The 20,490-nt window shown below is 36.9% G+C and overlaps 1 protein-coding gene across 6 annotated transcripts in view; it reads left to right on the top strand.

The window, feature by feature from the left end:
* The window catches only part of LOC117334475 (leucine-rich repeat-containing protein 49-like), a 129,064-nt gene that overhangs the window by 1,611 nt on the left and 106,963 nt on the right, over positions 1-20,490 (top strand). For 2 of the 6 annotated variants that reach the window (XM_033894121.1, XM_033894120.1), the window contains exons 2-3: positions 94-201; positions 1,452-1,590. In XM_033894121.1, the coding sequence (XP_033750012.1) occupies positions 94-201; positions 1,452-1,590 (247 nt within the window). Of the gene's footprint in view, positions 1-93; positions 202-1,451; positions 1,591-10,601; positions 11,429-17,179; positions 19,591-20,490 lie in introns of those variants that run through there. The other 4 variants (XM_033894122.1, XM_033894123.1, XM_033894124.1 and 1 more) reach the window with 4 other exon arrangements.

Below are 20,490 nucleotides of genomic sequence, written 5' to 3'. Positions count from 1 at the left end.
TCCCTCTTAATTAATTTTTTACCAGTTCAAACCCTGACTAACATATATATTCTCCACATCTCTGTCTCTCTGCATGCGTGTGTTTTATTACAGACTAATGATTCTTCGTCCTACTCAACGCTCGAATCTCTTCAGATACTTCCTACCATCAGTAGTAAAACCTATCACACTGCTGGCCGTGCTCTCGGCTCTACCAGAAATGTAAGTTCTTCGGATTGTTAGTGAGGTATAAACGTTAAAACATATATAGTACTGCTGGCCCTTTGGTTAAAATAAAAATGAAAAATTATAATAGTATGGGGTAGTAGAGCTATTGTAGTTGAGGATTGATGCGTCCTCCACCTTATACCTCCAGGATACCCAAAGGTTACAAATGATAAAATCAGGTTAACTAAAATCTGGAGAATCAGTCACACCAGACTAAAGGCAGGCACTTGTAATTCATTAGGTAGCTTGTCTATCATTATTGTCCGATAATGCAGGCAAAACCGATAGACAAACTATTAAATTAGTTATGTTTTGACCGATTGAAAAAAAATAAAAAATAAAAAAACAACCCAGAATTCTTCTAAATACATTTTAAGGGCAATGAACAAATTTGGTTTTGAATAAAATTTTGAATCTGCTAGAAATATTTACATCACCAGGTAGGTACTCATCTTGGAGCAGATTTGAAAAAGTTCTATCGTCCTATGCTTTCATTTTTAAAATTGAACTAGTGATGACATATAATAATTAAAAGGTATCTCTAGCTCAGACTGATGGAATGGAACACACCTGGAAATGGCTGCATGATGACTGCCTTGGTATCTTTGTTCTGTTAACATATATTGAATGCACTCATATTAACATACATGTATGCTTCAAAACATTATCTCAATATAAAGTTGTGTTAGAGTTATCTCCCTTACATTTTGAGATCTCGCTTCCACTCTTGCATTATATATTATGTTTGGCTATACATTGCACTGTGTTTAATCTAATTTAATAATCAAACCCTCCCATGTCTATTGCATTTCAGTAATTAAGAAAGTCAATGTTAGTCTTGCAAAAAGCCTGTTCCATACTTTGGATACAAATTTATGGACTGCCTATAGCTGCATCAGCATGGGCTCATTGTAGAGTTGATCAATACAGTAACTAACAGGACGATAAATGCATATAAAATAATTTTCATTGATTTATATACATAAGTGTGAATTTTATTATTATATTTTTCTTTGTTTTGGATTATTGAATTGTATTGTTTTACAGCCTATCGACAATTTGAGTAATTTAGGACCAATTGGTTATTGAAAAAGAAATAATTTACATACAGTTACATACTGTAATATACATGTATGTTGCATAAGTTAAAAATAAGCAAGAAAAACAGTATTAACATGTTTAATGATATAAAAAAGGATTATACTAATATATGTATTTATTAATTATAGAATTTATTGTTTTAGCCATTGGATAGAAGCAGTGTTTATCCTCAGGACCAGGAACAGATTGTCTTTCGGCCGACACAAATTAACTCTAATGATAATGTGAATATGAAGAGATATAGCCAGGGACCTCCAGATTTTACGCTGAACCATATAGCAGGTAGGTGTCAGTCAACCTCTACCAGTAACCAACACCTAATTCATCTCAGCATGAAACAAAACAACATAATACAAATATATAGAAATGTTTCAGGATACGATACAGTATGCTGTCTTTCTCACTCTTCTTTTCTTAATTTGTAGTTATATTTTTTTTGTACATTTGTAACCCTGGTAAACAAGCTGCAATATACTACTTGGCTCTAGAGAACCTCTCGTTAGCTTTATTGGTTTATTGTAAGACTAGTAAGCCAGATGTCCTGAGTTCAATCCCCAGTGGAGATATTGAAATCAAAATAATTAAAGTGACATTTGTCACACCATAAAACAGTTTTTTCTAGATTTCACAATCAATTTTTGTTTTTTGAAAACAACAACGGATATTGACATAATAATGAAATGATAATTACAACTCAAAATTGATGAAACGAAGGGGAAATATGAACAAGAAAACAAATTTGCCTGGAGGCCCTTGAAAAAGTATGACCAGGTGTTCCAGAATAGTAAGCAGATTCTAATTTATTGCCGACACCTGCCATACAAATCTAGGTCAAATCTATGACACCCACCATGCAAATCTAGGTAAAATCTACGACACCTGCCATACAAATCTAGGTAAAATCTGGGTTATGCCAAATCAAAATGGGGGTTAGGGTGGTGATGACGTAACCATTAGGCATATCAACAAGCATGGAATACATCTAACTTCATATATATTGCATAAGGAAATAGTATATCTCCAAATGAGATCATGATGTTGACCATCAGACTCAGACTCGTATAAATTCTTTACAACCAAATATTTAAAATTTTGAAATCAGCCCTTTGGCTATAATGGACTTTCAACTCAATCAGGTGGTAATTGTCTAAATGCAGTACACATGTGTACTGTGATTACAAAAAAAGTTCTTGAGGTCTATATTTACCAGTATTACAACTAGAAAGGGGAGATAATTAGATGTTCAAAACGTGTACTGTAACTGATATGGATTATATTTTTATATATAGACAACAAGTATTACAGTCTCTCAAGACAGCTTTAACACTGTGATACTGAAACAGTTAGTGTCATGACTGATCAACACCATAATTATAGTTCTTAATATGCATGGTGTAGCTCACAATAAACAGCAATTATTATAAATATATGTATCTATATAATATATGCATGATATTGAATAAAATATTTCCTTAACAACTAGATTTAAAAACTATTCATCAAAGATTAACTTGAATGGCTGTAGATTTTATTTTCAATTTTGAATTTGAATACAGATTTATGCTTATCCTGTTTTTGTTTCTTTTCCTCCTTAGTATACCTCGGTAGTATATATTTTAGTTGTGTGTTGTATACTCTGTAGTACTGATATGTCCGTTGCTTCAGTATATGTTGAAATGTTGTCCAGTAGGTCAAGCTAGCTTTGTCAATTGCATTGTCAACACTTGTAATGTATCTGCATGTAGCTATGGAAGATCAGCTTGAGTTCACCCCGATATAGCAAATGGACAAGCAGAGTCTATTCCTGTTGAAATTGTAAATTATTTACCTCAATCTCAGTCTGGGATCTTGTGATAATATGATGTAATCAGTCCAATCTGAAAGTTGGGGGGGGGGGGGTCAGTTACCATTTACAAGGGTGGGGGTCGTCAATAACCATTAAGTGGGGGTGGGGGGGGACAGTAATATTTCTTTTGTCTTGTAAGTTGAACATGCCATTATCAATGTACATAATTGTCTGTGTTATATATACTGTAATATGTGGGTCTTCTATGGTTTTACTCATGTTCTTAATTATATGTATTCTTCACACAAAAGCTTATATTTATTTTTAAAATCATTTAAAAGTTTGCACCTCATTGTTACACGTAAATATGGTACGAGTGGCAGTTTTAGGTAGAGAATCACACAAATATGGTACGAGTGGCAGTTTTAGGTAGAGAAGCACATGTTTATACCCTGTAATGAGTTTGAAATCTTAAAAACTCTAAATATCTTTTACATTCATTAGAAATGCTGATAAATGGTTCGTTGTACTTATTGATTCAAGCCTACCTTGTAATCACCGACAATACGTTAAAGATGCTATAGGACCAACAAAGAGTAACTTTGGTTAAATAAGAATAGATTGGTGTGTATTTTGATACGACACTCAATTCTTGATGCTATTACAACCCCTTAAAGTTCCACTTTCAAATCGTATCTTTAGAATTAAAAGTGGAAAAATAATGAATTGCATCCCAAAGAAATTTGATCCTGCATGCTCCGCCTCTACCAACCTGTCACACCTCTACCAACCTGTCACACCTCTACCTACCTGTCACACCTCTACCAACCTGTCACACCTCTACCAACCTGTCACACCTCTACCAACCTGTCACGCCTCTACCAACCTGTCACGCCTCTACCAACCTGTCACACCTCTACCAACCTGTCGCGCCTCTACCAACCTGTCACACCTCTACCAACCTGTCACGCCTCTACCTACCTGTCACGCCTCTACCAACCTGTCGCGCCTCTACCAACCTGTCACGCCTCTACCAACCTGTCACGCCTCTACCAACCTGTCTACCGACCTGTCACGCCTCTACCGACCTGTCACGCCTCTACCGACCTGTCACGCCTCTACCGACCTGTCACGCCTCTACCAACCTGTCTACCGACCTGTCACGCCTCTACCGACCTGTCACGCCTCTACCGACCTGTCACCCCTCTACCGACCTGTCACGCCTCTACCGACCTGTCACGCCTCTACCGACTCTACCGACCTGTCACGCCTCTACCGACCTGTCACGCCTCTACCGACCTGTCACGCCTCTACCGACCTGTCACCTTCACCTTTTGATGGGATACATATATATATCCTGTGATGGTTTTGGTCAAGTGTACATTTAAGTGAAAACTGAAACATCTGCCTTTCCGTATATACAAGAGATTTAGAAAGACAAAAAGCAAACAGTGACAAGTTTTTAGAAATCATAATATTGAATTTTGAAATAATATAAGCTTACTGAGCATTGTCCCTGTGTCGCACACTCAGTGTGGGGTGAAAGGTAAAACAAATAACTATGTAACTTACCCAGTTGTTAAAATGTAAACATGTACATTTATAAGTATAGGTTAAATCACATTAATTTGTTACTGTTATAAAACTTATTTGCATATTTTGATTGTTAAAGTTTAAAAAATTGAATATTCTTGGTTCTTTGAGTATCTCGTTGAAAATTGTCTGCGGCATTATTTGAGTAATTCAAGATGACGGCAATAATGAAATGTAAAATTAAACTCTTATAAGATTATAACGTTAGGCCTAAGATCATTATTATGACATTGTTATCATTTTTTCCCCTATTGTTGGTGATAATAAGGTAGTTTTTATACAGTGGATGCAATTTTATGCATTTTTGTGATGAGCATTGTATAGACTGTCGGCTCTGTAGCATCTTTGACTACTTCGACTGTGGAGTGATAGATTTTCAATAAAGCAGCAGACGAATGTTAAATACAATATTTTGATTTCAATATTTGAGATTTGGCAATGCAGCTGTAAATATTTGATATTTCCATATATCATCTCAACGTATGCAAATTTTTCTAAAAATTCTACTACCTAAAAATGTCCACTTGACACACAGCACTATTGTTCCTACGGTTATACTTAAATACAACTAAATCTTGTTTGTATATATATGGGAGTGGCTGTTTACGAAAAATTAGCTTTCTGTGTTTGTCACTTTGTGTGTTGGAGCTGTACAGCTAGTATAACTTATATATACAGGATTATATCACAGGTCCAAGGGACCTTAAGCCCTGATTGAAAATAACCCTTTATGTTCCAATTTTGATTTAAATTTCCCTAGCCAATTAACTGTCAGGTATATGTTATACACTGTAGATGTATTGTGTGGTACTGTGTATTGCACTATGTAGCAGAGATAGATTGGGTTACAACTTCTCATAGACAACTTAACAGAGAAGTATACCATGTTGAGGGCATCACAAACCGAGAAGTATACCGCAGTGAGATATCACAAACCGAGAAGTATACCATGGTGAGGGTATCACAAACCGAGAAGGTTACCATGGTGAGGGTATCACAAACCGAGCAGGATACCATGTTGAGGGCATCACAAACGAAGAAATATACCATCGTGAGGGTATCACAAACCGAGAAGGTTACCATGGTGAGGGTATCACAAACCGATAAGGTTACCATGGTGAGGGTATCACAAACCGAGAAGTATACCATGGTGAGGGTATCACAAACCGATAAGGTTACCATGGTGAGGGTATCACAAACCGAGAAGTATACCATGGTGAGGGTATCACAAACCGAGAAGTATACCATGGTGAGGGTATCACAAACCGAGAAGGTTACCAAGGTGAGGGTATCACAAACCGAGAAGTATACCATGGTGAGGGTATCACTTAAGTCACTGTGTAGAGAGAACTCTCTATACTTGTGTGTGATCGATGTCTACCAGTGCCATTGCTATGATAACCAACTTTTTCTATATACTTAAATAGTTAAAATTGATTGATCATTTGTCTGGGGTATCATTGCATTTGTTGGCTCGGATGGAAGCTCACAAGGGGTCTTACTGTGGGAGGAAATCACATTACATGGTCGGGCAGGTGAACCGATACTTTTTCATGTTTGATGAGGGAGTGGAACCCTGACTACCAATATAGTTAGGTGTTAGGCAAGGGTGTGAACCACTGCCACTTAACCCCCAGAAGTTGAATTTTTAAGTAATGAGCATGAAAATGAATTTGTGAGTGAAAATTAGCTGGAATAATGGATTTGTGAATGAGTATGAGCTGAAACTTTGGATTTGTGAACGAGTACGAGCTGGAACAAGGGGTTGGTGAACGAGTATGAGCTGGAACAAGGGGTTGGTGAACGAGTATGAGCTAGAACAAGGGGTTGGTGAACGAGTATGAGCTAGAGCAAGGGGTTGGTGAACGAGTATGAGCTAGAGCAAGGGGTTGGTGAACGAGTATGAGCTAGAGCAAGGGGTTGGTGAACGAGTATGAGCTGGAACAAGGGGTTGGTGAACGAGTATGAGCTGGAACAAGGGGTTGGTGAACGAGTATGAGCTAGAGCAAGGGGTTGGTGAACGAGTATGAGCTGGAACAAGGGGTTGGTGAATGAGTATGAGCTGGAACAAGGGGTTGGTGAACGAGTATGAGCTAGAGCAAGGGGTTGGTGAACGAGTATGAGCTAGAGCAAGGGGTTGGTGAACGAGTATGAGCTGGAACAAGGGGTTGGTGAACGAGTATGAGCTAGAGCAAGGGGTTGGTGAACGAGTATGAGCTGGAACAAGGGGTTGGTGAACGAGTATGAGCTGGAACAAGGGGTTGGTGAACGAGTATGAGCTGGAACAAGGGGTTGGTGAACGAGTATGAGCTGGAACAAGGGGTTGGTGAACAAGTATGAGCTAGAACAAGGGGTTGGTGAACGAGTATGAGCTAGAGCAAGGGGTTGGTGAACGAGTATGAGCTAGAGCAAGGGGTTGGTGAACGAGTATGAGCTAGAACAAGGGGTTGGTGAACGAGTATGAGCTAGAGCAAGGGGTTGGTGAACGAGTATGAGCTGGAACAAGGGGTTGGTGAACGAGTATGAGCTGGAACAAGGGGTTGGTGAACGAGTATGAGCTTTACTAAAACAGAATGGAAGAGTTTACAGGTCTCTAATCGTTTGTTTTGCAAATCAAGTTGGTCCAAGTGGTTATTTTGTTAAAAGTTCAATTATTTTCAGAAAATTTGGTCTGATCTTAGGTTTGTGATATATGGCATTGTACCACTTTCCAGTTGAAGTTTTCTAATTTGTGTACCAATTTTTAAAGGAAAAATCCTTTATCAAAACTTAGGCCATTAAAAACTTTGTCTTGACTTAAGAAACACATACATGGAATTAAGGGCTATTTTATTGAAAGACTTTTAAATATGCTGTTTTGTATAGAGTGGTAGATAAGTGATTTAATGTCTATTGAAAATACTTAACTCTATCATAACATGGAGTATTTATAGCACGTGTCTAGTACGAACTCCTTGTTGTCATTCTGACCATTCCTGGCTGGCCACATTAATGTTAGTGAGGTCATGTTTCATATAGAAACATATTTGTCTTAAGTGATCTAGCTCTCCTCCCATTTCATGTCAGAAATGTCAAGTTATATAGAGGTTACACAACGAGTAAAGCACAGGTTTTTGTAACTTTTGAAAAATAACTAACTCGAGTGATAGAAATACCATATACAACAACTACGAGTTGAGGATGAATTGACCTGTTTTTTGTCAACGTGTGTTCTTTTCACAATATCAGGTGTGGCGTAAAGATATAACCTAATTAAAAATGCCGTTAATTAATAAAGAATGAAGTGTAGTAAGGGACGATAACTCGTTATCGTTCATTATGGAACGTAATGATAGTATGAGCTAATTCGCGATTTTTGCCGGCTATTGTAGCGATTTGGGGGTGGAAAAAATGACACATACAATTTTGATAGGGTTTTGAACCATTGTAAAACTTGGCTCGATCTAGGTCTGGATGTATCTGGTATCCCTGTGGAAATTCGTATTTATGAGATATTTGGGGTCAAACATGCCAAAATCGTCACTTTGACCGGTAGCTTCTGTTTAACCGGTCCTTAAAAATCAGCGATTCAATCCAAAATTTTGAAACTCCAAACATAACAAGAAGAGATAGTTCTGAAGAAAAGCGTATCTTTAGTTTTTCTATATCTTTCATAGAACGGCCACAATAGGGTTTTGAAAAAGGGTCGTATTTTATCGAGAGGTGGCGGATGTTACGTCACCAGTCACCTAAATATCCAATCAGTAGGCCCGGATGCATTCACCTTCCTATTAAATCTTCTGCCCAAACAGGAAAAACCCACAATCTATTTTTGATTTTGTTCTGTGGTCCCTAGAAGCCCTGATTTTGACATCATAATTATATGCATGACATTTGTTTTTATCTTTGATCGTATATGTAATTATTGATCGATTAGAATACCGCGAGTACATCTGTTACTAAGATGAACTTAGGGTTGATTGTTTGGTTGTTTTATCACCACGTGTATGTATTGCAATCAGGATCGTTTTGAGGCTGGGTCTCCTTATAGTAGTGGGTGACTACCTCACTGAACAACAACACACGAGAGACCCTAACGTATGCTTGCATAGATGCCAATTGATGTCTCATAATCAATTAATGTGTCATATTCCAGAAAACTGAAGAATTATGAAAATTATTACAGTGGTTACCCCCAAACCTTCAATTTCCTCTCGCCAGTATTAATATTTAAACGTATTTGAGAGTTTTAAATTTCGCGCGAATAAATTAAGTGCAGGTGAGAAAATTGAGGAAATTAAGAGCAAGTGAAGGTATTTATGCTAAAGGAAAGGAAATAAAGGTTTTTGGGGTTACCAGTGTTATAAGATAGCCAATAATCTATTTAGTGTCCCACTTAAAAAAAATGACACAAATGTTCTTCAAGGTCATGGGGTTTGCAACTGATCTTTTATTTTCCGATCGGTCAGCCAAGATGGCCGCCGCAGACTTATTTGCCTCTGCCTGGTGAAAATTTAGATATTCTTTGATTTCGATTACCATTGGTATATGGTATATATTGGTATTAGGGGACTGCAAATTCCATTGCATGGGTATCATTGCCAAGGCTTCCGATTGGTCGAAGTTTAAACAATGGATTTGGATGCAAAATGGTACATTTTTGTAAATAGGGGAATTCGAATTCAACCACATGGGATTCATTGCCATATAACCACGCTGATGCTTCTTATTGGTCGAAATATTGACATAGAACGATTTTGATGTAAACCAGGACTCGTGCATGGAACCTCTGAACTCAAGACGGACATTTCTGTATCACCCTCAGCATTTATTTTTTTCTGTCTTTCATGCTCATCCAGAGTTATCTTCCCTAACTACACTTCATTCTTTCTATGACACTCCTTTAGGTGTCACCCCACTAGTATGCAAAACTGACACACATTCGGAAATGAATGGAAATAATACAATTCATTATAAATCATATGAAAATAATAAGTAGGTTTATTCTTTCAAAGCAATAGATTGATAAAAATCTTTATATATTTTCAAGAATACAATGTATAACAAAACAACTGGGAACTACTTCTTATGCGTTATCATTTCCAGGACATCGTGAAGTAGCCTTCAAGTGTTAACCAATCAAATTGCATTGAACCACATGATAAAAAAAATAAGTCCCGGTCAAAGGTCACTGTGTCAACCAATCAAAACACATTTAGTGTTTATTCCATGTGTGGTACAAACTGAATGTTATTCAACAGTTATAATGCTTATTTCATGCCTTGGGAGTTGAAGAACACTCATCTACAGTTATATCTGTTAAGATCTACAGTGAAAATGAAGTGTGAATCTGTACCCTAAATCTTGAATCATTTTACGATCACCAGCCTCAAGATTACCCCTACAAAAGTCCGTTGATATCATCATTTTGAGATCAGTTTGTGGAGTGTAACAATTAAAATGCTGGTTTGATACTGAAATGTTACAAAATTAGTGTTTAGTAGGAAAATATATGCAACATCATAATGATATTTCATATAAATTGATTTAAAATGATTCAGTGTTCGGTGTGATACTCTTTACGAGATAAGCAGTCGTTTATGTTTAAAAAAAAACAACTAAGGAGGTATTTAAATCCTAATTTATTTGACATTTGATACACAAAATGTCATTTGATCTGGTAAGTTGACACCATCAATGAATCAGGGTACGTAGGATTAGTGGTTTGGTATTAAAATGGCCAGCTGTACAGTGAATCAAATCATAAACTAAGTTACAGTGGCCCATGATTTAAAGTAAGGAGCTTAACATACTACCGTTCTTTTCGAGGTCTTTACAAATAGGGTTGGCTTTGTTGATCTCACTGAGTGGGGTTATATGCAATAATATAGTCTAATATTGGTACGAACTTGACCACTGGTCAGTGAATAGACGGGTCATTTTACAATTCAGGAATAGGACTTGTTCTTGCTTTAGAATATGATCAGATATACTTGAAAAGTATACTTGTGAAGTTTTGACATTTTGTGTCTAGAAATGGATTGCTGTATCTTTCTGGGAGACATTAGCTTCTTTTGACCAGGGACAATATGGAATTAGACATTGAAGCTATATCAGTTTAGCTGCCTACAAAGTCACTCTAAACTTAAACTACCAGGATTAGGAAGTGACCGTAGGATTGGCACAATATCACATAAGAAATTCCATAGTGAGAATGACAGGGCAGCTGACCATGGTCATGATCATGAGTGTAGTGGTAGCTGTGTCCAGCGGTACAAAATAACGTCCAGAATGACAGGAAGTGGTCATTACAGTGAATGTTAAAGTGATATTTTGATTGGATCTTGTTTGAAACTGATGGGTGATTTCTTCAAAACCATGTTGACTTAAATAACTTAAAGTTGGAAACAGACACTTATAGAAAAATGAGTTGGAAATGGATTGTTAATTCATTTTGATTTCTTTTATTTTTATTCAAATAATTTTGGAACTTGATGTTATTACAGAAACATATTTGATACATTGATATGCATTTGTTTAATTTAGACAAATCCATATCAAAACCAAAATTTTACAAAAATCTTATATGATGTCCTTTTCCAACCATTTAGCAGAACTTGTAGTGTGAAAACATGTCAGAAAGTTCTGTACGCACATCAAACATTTGGGGGTTAAGTTCCAGTGATAACTCGGACATGGCCGACACCAGCCCTGGACGTCAGCAGTGCTGTGGATTTATGAGGGCATTTTGTCTCGCTCCTGGTAAGGTTGGCGGTTTATTCCTAAGCAACATCAAAAACCATTTCTAGTTACCAACTGATAGCAGCTGGTTGTCAAATTCAAAGGAAATATTTAGGACTACATAATTAGTTTTTCGGAACAAAATCTTTTGCGGATCAATTGTATGTGTGCTTTTAAATTTAATTCAGATAGAAACAGCTACACAGCTATAGGCCCCATGGACCTCTTGTTAGTTACATATACAATGTACAATTTATATGTGAATATTTACAAGACTGCTGAAAAAACCCAACTTAAATGGTCTTTTTAGCCAGGTGATCTTTGTATACAGGCCGTCTTGTTAGACATTGATTTTTATATACACAGTAATGCTTCTCAGATTGCCACGGTAACTGTACAGGTGGATTTTGAGGGTATAGATAGGTATACGGTAACTAGGGTAACTACGTATACTCACAAATAGCTTTAATGACAGGTCAAGATGTATTTAAGTACAAGGTCAAGGAAATTGTTTGTTTGTTGTTTATTGTCATCCATTTTTAATTTTTATGTAAATTGAAGGTTTTAAGGAAGTGATTTATCATGCAGTGAATTATTTAACTTCTCCCAACATGAGTTTTCAATTTGGTTCAACACGAAACCTTAATCTCGCTGGTTCATTTCTTGATAATGGAAATTCTGTCAGTTAAAAATATAGAGCACTCAACGTTTTTAATGGATTATGAAGACATGGCAATATTTGGTAGATCGTAAGCTGGACAAACCCTGTGCATGATCTATCTTTCTGTTCAATCTTACCGTAAATCTGGGAGGATTTTATAGTAATCCTGAAATGGTTCCCTGTATTTTCCTCTGATCTGAAGAATTCATGATCAGTGAGAGATTTATTGGAAGTAGAAATGTGTTTGGTTAATAGGTCACCTGGTCCAAAGACCACTAGAATAGTTCACCAAAGTGATGAGCTTATGCCATACCAGATACCATCGTCCATCAGTCCATTAACAATCTCATCAAACAACTTTGAATTCCTAACCAATGATTTGAACACCAAAACAAAACCCCACCCCCCATCCCTGAAGGATGATGAGCCAAAAAGGGGCAATTTGACTATATTGATATACAATGTACTTAAACAGCATCTCCTCTAGAACTAAGTTTTGTATATCACTCTAATTTGACTGGAAGCATCCCTAGGTGGTGGGGATTCAGAATTGTACAAGGTCAAAGGTCAAGATGATTAGCCAAAATGTCAAGGTCAAATTCGAATCTTTTCATTAATATATGTATATATGTATGTACCTGGTAATATTTTGTTATGAGATTATATAGCAAAGTTTGCAGAGCTAAACATTGAGTCAGCTGACCAAAGATAAGGTCACTGGGTCAATTTTCAAGGTCATTTGGGTTCAAAAGGTCAAGGACAATTAGATCTCTCTCTTGCTGTTAGTAGGGGCTGTTAGTGGAGGCTGTTAGTGGAGGCTGTTAGTGGGGGTTGTTAGTGGAAGGTGTTAGTGGAGGCTGTTAGTGGAGGCTGTAAGTGGGAGCTGTTAGTGGGGGCTGTTAGTGGGGGCTGTTAGTGAGGGCTGTTAGTGGGGGCTGTTAGTGGGGGCTGTTATTGGAGGCTGTTAGTTGAGACTGTTAGTGGAGGCTGTAAGTGGGGGCTGTTAGTGAGGGCTATTAGTGGGGGCTGTTAGTGGAGGCTGTTAGTGGAGGCTGTTAGTGGGGGCTGTTAATTAGTAGAGGCTGTTAATTAGTAGAGGCTGTTAATTAGTAGAGGCTGTTAGTGAGGGCTGTTAGTGGGGACTGTTAGTGGAGGCTGTTAGTGGAGGCTGTTAGTGGGGGCTGTTAGTGAGGGCTGTTAGTGGGGGCTGTTAGTGGAGGCTGTTATTGGAGGCTGTTAGTGGGGGTTGTTATTGGAGGCTGTTAGTGGGGGCTTTTAGTGGAGGCTGTTAGTGGGGGCTGTTAGTGGAGGCTGTTAGTGGAGGCTGTTAGTGAGGGCTGTTAGTAGAGGCTGTTAGTAGAGGCTGTTAGTAGAGGCTGTTAGTGAGGGCTGTTAGTGGAGGCTGTTAGTGGGGGCTGTTAGTGGAGGCTGTTAGTGGGGGCCGTTAGTGGGGGCCGTTAGTGGAGGCCGTTAGTGGAGGCCGTTAGTGGAGGCTGTTAATGGAGGCTGCTAGTAGGGGTTAGTGGGGGCTGTTAGTGGGGGTTGTTAGTGGCGGATGTTAGTGGAGGCCGTTAGTGGAGGCCGTTAGTGGAGGCTGTTAGTAGGGGCTGTTAGTGGAGCCTGTTAGTGGAGGCTGTTAGTGGGGGCTGTTAGTGGGGGTTGTTAGTGGCGGCTGTTAGTGGAGGCCGTTAGTGGGGGCTGTTAGTGGGGGTTGTTAGTGGCGGCTGTTAGTGGAGGCTGTTAGTGGGGGCTGTTAGTGGGGGCTGTTAGTGGAGACTGTTAGTGGGGGTTCTTAGTGGGGGCTGTTAGTGAGGGCTGTTAGTGAGAGCTGTTGACTGGTCCCAGTAGAGTATTTATGGTAGTCCAGTATTTGATAAATGGTGTAGTCTGAGGTTGACTGGTTCCTGTAGAATATTTACGGTAGTCCAGTATTGATAAATGGTCTACAATCTGAGGTTGACTAGTCCCAGTAGAGTATTTACGGTAGTCCAGTATTTGATAAATGGTCTACATTCTGAGGTTGACTGGTCCCAGTAGAGAATTTACTGTAGTCCAGTATTTGATAAATGGTCTACATTCTGAGGTTGACTGGTCCCAGTAGAATATTTACGGTAGTCCAGTATTTGATAAATGGTGTACAGTCTGAGGTTGACTGGTCCCAGTAGAGTATTTACGGTAGTCCAGTATTTGATTAATGGTCTACAGTCTGAGGCTGACTGGTCCTAGTAGAGTATTTACGGTAGTCCAGTATTTGATAGCTAGTGTACAGTCTGAGGTTGACTGGTTCCTGTAGAATATTTTTGGTAGTCCAGTATTTGGTTAATGGTCTACAGTCTGAGGATCACTGGTTCCTGTAGAATATTTACGGTTGTCCAGTATTTGATAAATGGTCTACAGTCTGAGGTTGACTGGTCCCAGTAGAGTATTTACGATAGTCCAGTATTTGATAGCTAGTGTACAGTCTGAGGTTGACTGGTCCCAGTAGAATATTTACGGTAGTCCAGTATTTGATAGCTAGTGTACAGTCTGAGGTTGACTGGTCCCAATAGAATATTTACGGTAGTCCAGTATTTGATAGCTAGTGTACTGTCTGAGGTTGACTGGTCCCAGTAGAGTATTTACGGTAGTCCAGTATTTGATAGCTAGTGTACAGTCTGAGGTTGACTGGTCCCAGTAGAGTATTTACGGTAGTCCAGTATTTGATAGCTAGTGTACAGTCTGAGGTTGACTGGTCCCAGTAGAATATTTACGGTAGTCCAGTATAAATTGATAGCTAGTGTACAGTCTGAGGTTGACTGGTCCCAGTAGAATATTTACGGTAGTCCAGTATAAATTGATAGCTAGTGTACAGTCTGAGGTTGACTGGTCCCAGTAGATTACCCAGACAAGTTGTTTACGGTGTCAGAAAGTTTGCCACTCATTTGGAATGTCGTCATTGCTGTGAATGCTATCTTACATTTGATTGGTCATTAATTTGTATTTAATCAGTTGCAATATCTATCATCAAATCTAGGGTCAAAGAAATCTGTCAAGTGATATAGAAATGTTATCAGATCTATCAATGTTTTATTTTCAATAAGATGTACCATATTTATTTTAATAAATGCCAAGGGGGCCATGAAATTCTGCACGAGGTAGAATCTAATAGGGAGGGAAGGACTTATTAGAATAATTACAGTATGTAATGATGAACTATTTTATTTCTGTGTATTTGATCTATGTTATTAACTACATAGGCTTGTTTCTTTGGTCAGTTGATTGAAATTTATATACAGGTTTAAAATTAAAATTCTTCAGCTGTTTTATAGTTAGTGTTACTCCAGGTAAGGTACTTCAAACATACTATATACATAATAAACTCTAAAAATATACACGGAAGGATCCATACTTCATCATTTCCAATTTGTGTAGGGCAGTTTCTGTAGTATTAGATGTTAATCATAGCTTTAATCATATAGGTGTATTGTCTATTTCCAATAAAACAGGCTAATTGAAATATCAATATTGTTATCAAAGCTGACAGAATTTATTTACAGACTGAGACAGCAGGCTCACAGCGTTTTCTCTCAAACCTGAGATATTTTCAATTCTAGACACACAGGATTGTTTCTTGTGTAATATTTTGTAACTGTTTTTCTGATACTTAACAAGGTATTTCTATCTAAGAGATTTAATTATAGATATGTGGTAGCTTTCTTTCCTTTAAACATTTCATTAGTTTTCTAATTAAGAGGCTAGACTACCTGGCACAGGTGAGAAGATAAAAGGAAAGAGACATTAACGAAAATGTTTTTGCTACAGGTATATTTACGACAGAGATTATAATGCTATCTAAAACTCTGGTCATATTGTTCTGATATTGTAAATCTCCTCCATAAACCAAGTGTCGGCTTTAAGTGAGGATTATTATAAATGATTTCTCACATAAACACAACAGTTACCTGTTTGCCAACACAGGTATTCCTTTCCCGTTTGAATACCTGGAAAACACCTTCAAGCACTGTTATGGATTTGAGCTCTTTATTTTGAAAATTTAGTTCAACCGTTATCTGAATGGTTGTTCAACAGTTCAGTTTGAAAAGTTTAATTGATGACTCACGTCATGAGGAGGATTATTTTGTTTTTTGTTTATTTTTGCATTAGAAACAAAAAAGGATCCTTTAGGAATTTCATTTTTGTTTACAATTCATTAGGATTTCAGATTCTGTTACCAAAGATGAATTTTCAACAATACAGTATTGACCTTTAATAGGATTGTGTGTCAAGAACCATTTCTAAGGAGTATCAAAGACATTTTCAAGAATTTCGTCAATATCTAATGGATATTTAATGAAAAAATCTTCAGTTTGAATTTCATTATTGGGAAATTTGTTCTATATAGTGGCTTATGAAAGAGAAAGTGATTTGTTTTTTCTGTGTTTTGCACATCACCCAAATCTGAAGCAATTTTATAGGTATTGTGTGGTTGAAAAATCTGGAGAGAAATTTATAGCAAAAAAAAGGGACTGTTAGAAAATTATATCAAAGTGTCAAAACATATGGTGTTGATTTAATCTCTGCTTTTTATAAACAGGATTCCTAAATCATTCAGTTTATATAAACATACAAAACAAGTTCCTATTTCACGTTTTGTTCTTTTGCCAAGTGTTTGAAGAACAACATGGGTCTACCTTTTTTCATTACAAACTGCATGTACTGTCAATATTGTACAAATTGTCACTCAATTCACTGAGCTCTATACTAAGTTTATTGATAGAACCTTGAGAAGCGTCTTCATTTAAATTCATAATACAGTTGTGTATTTGAACAGTACAGCTTTGAGTTTGGTTAAAAGTTCGGTAGACAGTGCATTGTGTTTTACTACAATGCTGCGAGGTACGATATCTTTCCGTGACTAAGTATTACAGATAACTAGGACAAACTTACAAGTTTTGGCCCAGTTTCCTAAACTTCTCGACAGAGGCCTATAGCTACAAGATATTCAAGTGATATGAAATCTCAGCATAGTGACAGAAACTATATGGAGGTGTTCAATATATCAGGAGATGTTCTATATATTGAATGTTATTTTGGAAAAGTCATTGAATGGATCAGCTGGTATCTCCAGAAGGAAGTGTTGAAATGAATCCTTCTCGGAAAATTTCTTTGACAAATGGATGTTATAATGAATTTTATCTTACCTGAAGTCACATATCAACTTCTGATGGATGAAAGTGATTCAGCTGGCCAGTGTAAATATGTGGAGTCTGATGTTGACTTCCTCCATGGTGATTACAGTTGACAATATTCATCAAACATCTGTGATTGACTGGAGTTGAATTTAAAAACATGGCTGTTTATAAAAACATCTTCGTTCAAAGATTGTAGGTGGTGTTAAATTTCTGACAAAATCTTACAAACATCACAGGAACAACTTTCTCTCAAGAATACTCATTTCTGGTCCATCTGTCTCGGAACTTGGCAGTGATTAATTGATTGTCTTGATTGATGATTTTGTATCTGAAAGTTTCTCACATTTTTCCATAAAATAGAGAAATATTTCAAACCCAGCTTGTGAAAGTTTACAACAGTTCGGTGCTGTAATTTCCTGTCACTTCAGACTTGTCCTGAATAAAAGCTGTATTATAACTTGAAATTCAAAGTCTCACATAATAACATTCAATTATGCGATGATCGATTCACACAATATTTTGTAGTGTGGTGACAAACTTGCCTGGCGATTTAACTATATAAGGACTGAGGTCTTGGGATCCAATGGCATTATTTCATCCCTGTCGTCATTCTAGGGTCTGTTATAAGCCATATCGGAAATAAATTGGTATAATAAAATCCTTGAGGGATACTTTCACCGGATTGTTTTCTTACAGGTCGGGAATCACAAATCCTCAATGATCGATTGTCATCTGAATTATCCTCATTATTGGCAGTCTGCCAAAATACACATCCTCGGAGATTACAGCAGTTTTGTATATGACTGATACAGTGTGTTGATAGAGGCAATATTAATAAAGTGCTAATTCATATGACCAAATATACTTGGAGGATTACAAGCAGGATAATATTTCACTGGGAACAGCCCATATACTCTTGTGTAAATAAGTGAAGATTTCAAGCAAATAACATTGTGTTCATATCATTTTGTAAATGAAAGGCAGAGTGGTCGGACCTCTTACCTTAAAGTATCAGTTTGGAGTGAGGAGAAATTTATGGAGGAATTTGATCGTGCATTAAGATACTCTGTATTGATCTTGTGGGGGTTTAATGGTTTTCATGTGATGACTTGTGGGTTTGTTTTACTTTAAACTCTGATTGGAGAATAACACAACTTGATATGTCAATCAAAATTGTAAAACAGAATATCTTTTACATTCGGTGCATGGAACAGGTTGGTTTGTGATCAGAATGATCCAGATATCTGATTTGTTAAAGTGATTTCAAGGATTCATTTATAAGACAAATTTCTATTCCCAATGCTAATCAACGAATGGAAGACTTTTGGACACAGAATATCTATAACTAGACATAGAACATTTTTCAAAAATATCAAATTTTTTATTGATGTTTTCATGAGGGAGAAAACTCTGAAGTGAATCATAATTTATTCATTTCCTTGAGAAGTTCATATTGCTAAATTTTAAATTCAATGTTGATGTATCTGTATGAACCTTGTAAAGGAATTTAAAAGCTTGCATGAAAAAAAATCTTAAAAATTAAATTATGCATTTAAAAGCAGTTTCAACATGCAAATGTTCAATGTTGCGTAATTGGACTTTCCTGATCTCACTGAATGAGACGATTCACACCACAATGTGATAACGATGTGATTGAGTTCTGTGGATAATTCATTCGGTGTGTTTGATGTTTCAGTTGGCTTGCGTCATACCTGTAATGGGATTTTTATGACAATAGAAGTTTATAGAAGGACATTTCATACCCTGTAATGGGATTTTGATGACAATAGAAGGGGATTTCATACCAGCTCAAGGATAAAAACCACTGCAATATTATCATCTACAAGACATCTCCAAACCCGTACATGCTATAAGAATTACTGACTGAATATTATGATGAACTTAAAGCTCAAGACATCTGTTTTAGAAATGTTCAACTTTGAAACTGCATGTATCCATTATATTATATAGTAGATAGAATTGTCCTCGTTTCACTTTTCTTGTGAAGGTGCAGCTTTCTGTTTGTGACAAATTGAAGTTTCAAATCCTGATTTTATGCCGGGAGGTAGTTGCATATTTGAAGGGAAAATGTGAAATTCATTATTGTTGAAGCATGTGAAATTGATGACAGTTTGAAATATTACAACAACTTGGCATTTACAAGATGGATTTTATTGGAAACTGAGGAATATTTTCTGTGATTATTCATTGGAATTATAATTGATTTTGTGACAAAATGAGATTTGAACGAGAAAAGGACCGACCTTTAAGTCTCCGACCCTCATCCGGAGTGGCGTCTTCCATGCCATACTTTGTGGTATGGATGAAGCAGCCATCTTGTCTAAGTGGAGGTAACGTGTGTTGTATAGATTCCTCAACTGTATTGCCCTTACACATCCCCCCTCCCTCCTATTTGTCCCCATACCCCTCAATTCCTCTTGTTATTGAGGTGTTGCTTAACTCTTTACAATGGAGACTGACCCTCATTATATTAATTGTACCTCAAATACAGGAGAGTTCCATGACAACAGTTTGGAATTGTGGCTTGATGATTACTTAATATAGAAAGAGTTATATATACAAAAGTATATTTATCATACCATGGGCTTGATTTCCATTTTCACCAAAACATTTTAGCTGTAAGAATCACCAATCATTGATCTATTGTGGAACAAATAACATAAATTGCTGTTGATGTGATTGGTTAGAAATTATATTCTACACTATCTATTGAAAAAAGGTTGAGCTTCCATAAATGCTATAGGAATGAGTTGTCTTTGTACAGTTAGAGAAAAGAAAAGAAATTTAATGGGAACAGAACTCTTCAATGACTCCAATGAAGTCAACAAAAGTGGTAATGACTTGCCACCTTAAGTATTATCATACTCACTTTGTAAAAAGTTCAGTGGCACATGATTTGGATTGAATATATCACCAAAATTGCTATCCAATTTACCACAGGATCACTATAAGCTGGTACCAAGTTTTGATTAACTACTTTAAAATCAAGGATGAATTTAGATATAGAAAGTATAAAACCAATTACTTATTATATAAATCACAATTGATTCATGTTCTCAACAAGCTTATAGAGAAATGTATTGAGATTGACATTTTATAACACCATGGCCAAATGTCATTATATTTAAATTCTCTAAGAAGATTAAAATTCTCAAGTCGAATGAGATATTACCTACCCCTGTCAATCAAACCCAGACTAAACCACAAGGAAGATCTTTGGTCTCATTTTT

Source organism: Pecten maximus, chromosome 9, assembly GCF_902652985.1.
Source record: "Pecten maximus chromosome 9, xPecMax1.1, whole genome shotgun sequence".
NCBI classification, from domain to species: domain Eukaryota; kingdom Metazoa; phylum Mollusca; class Bivalvia; order Pectinida; family Pectinidae; genus Pecten; species Pecten maximus.
The sequence above is the reverse complement of the archived record's forward strand: the minus strand, read 5'-3'. Positions and strand labels throughout refer to the sequence as shown.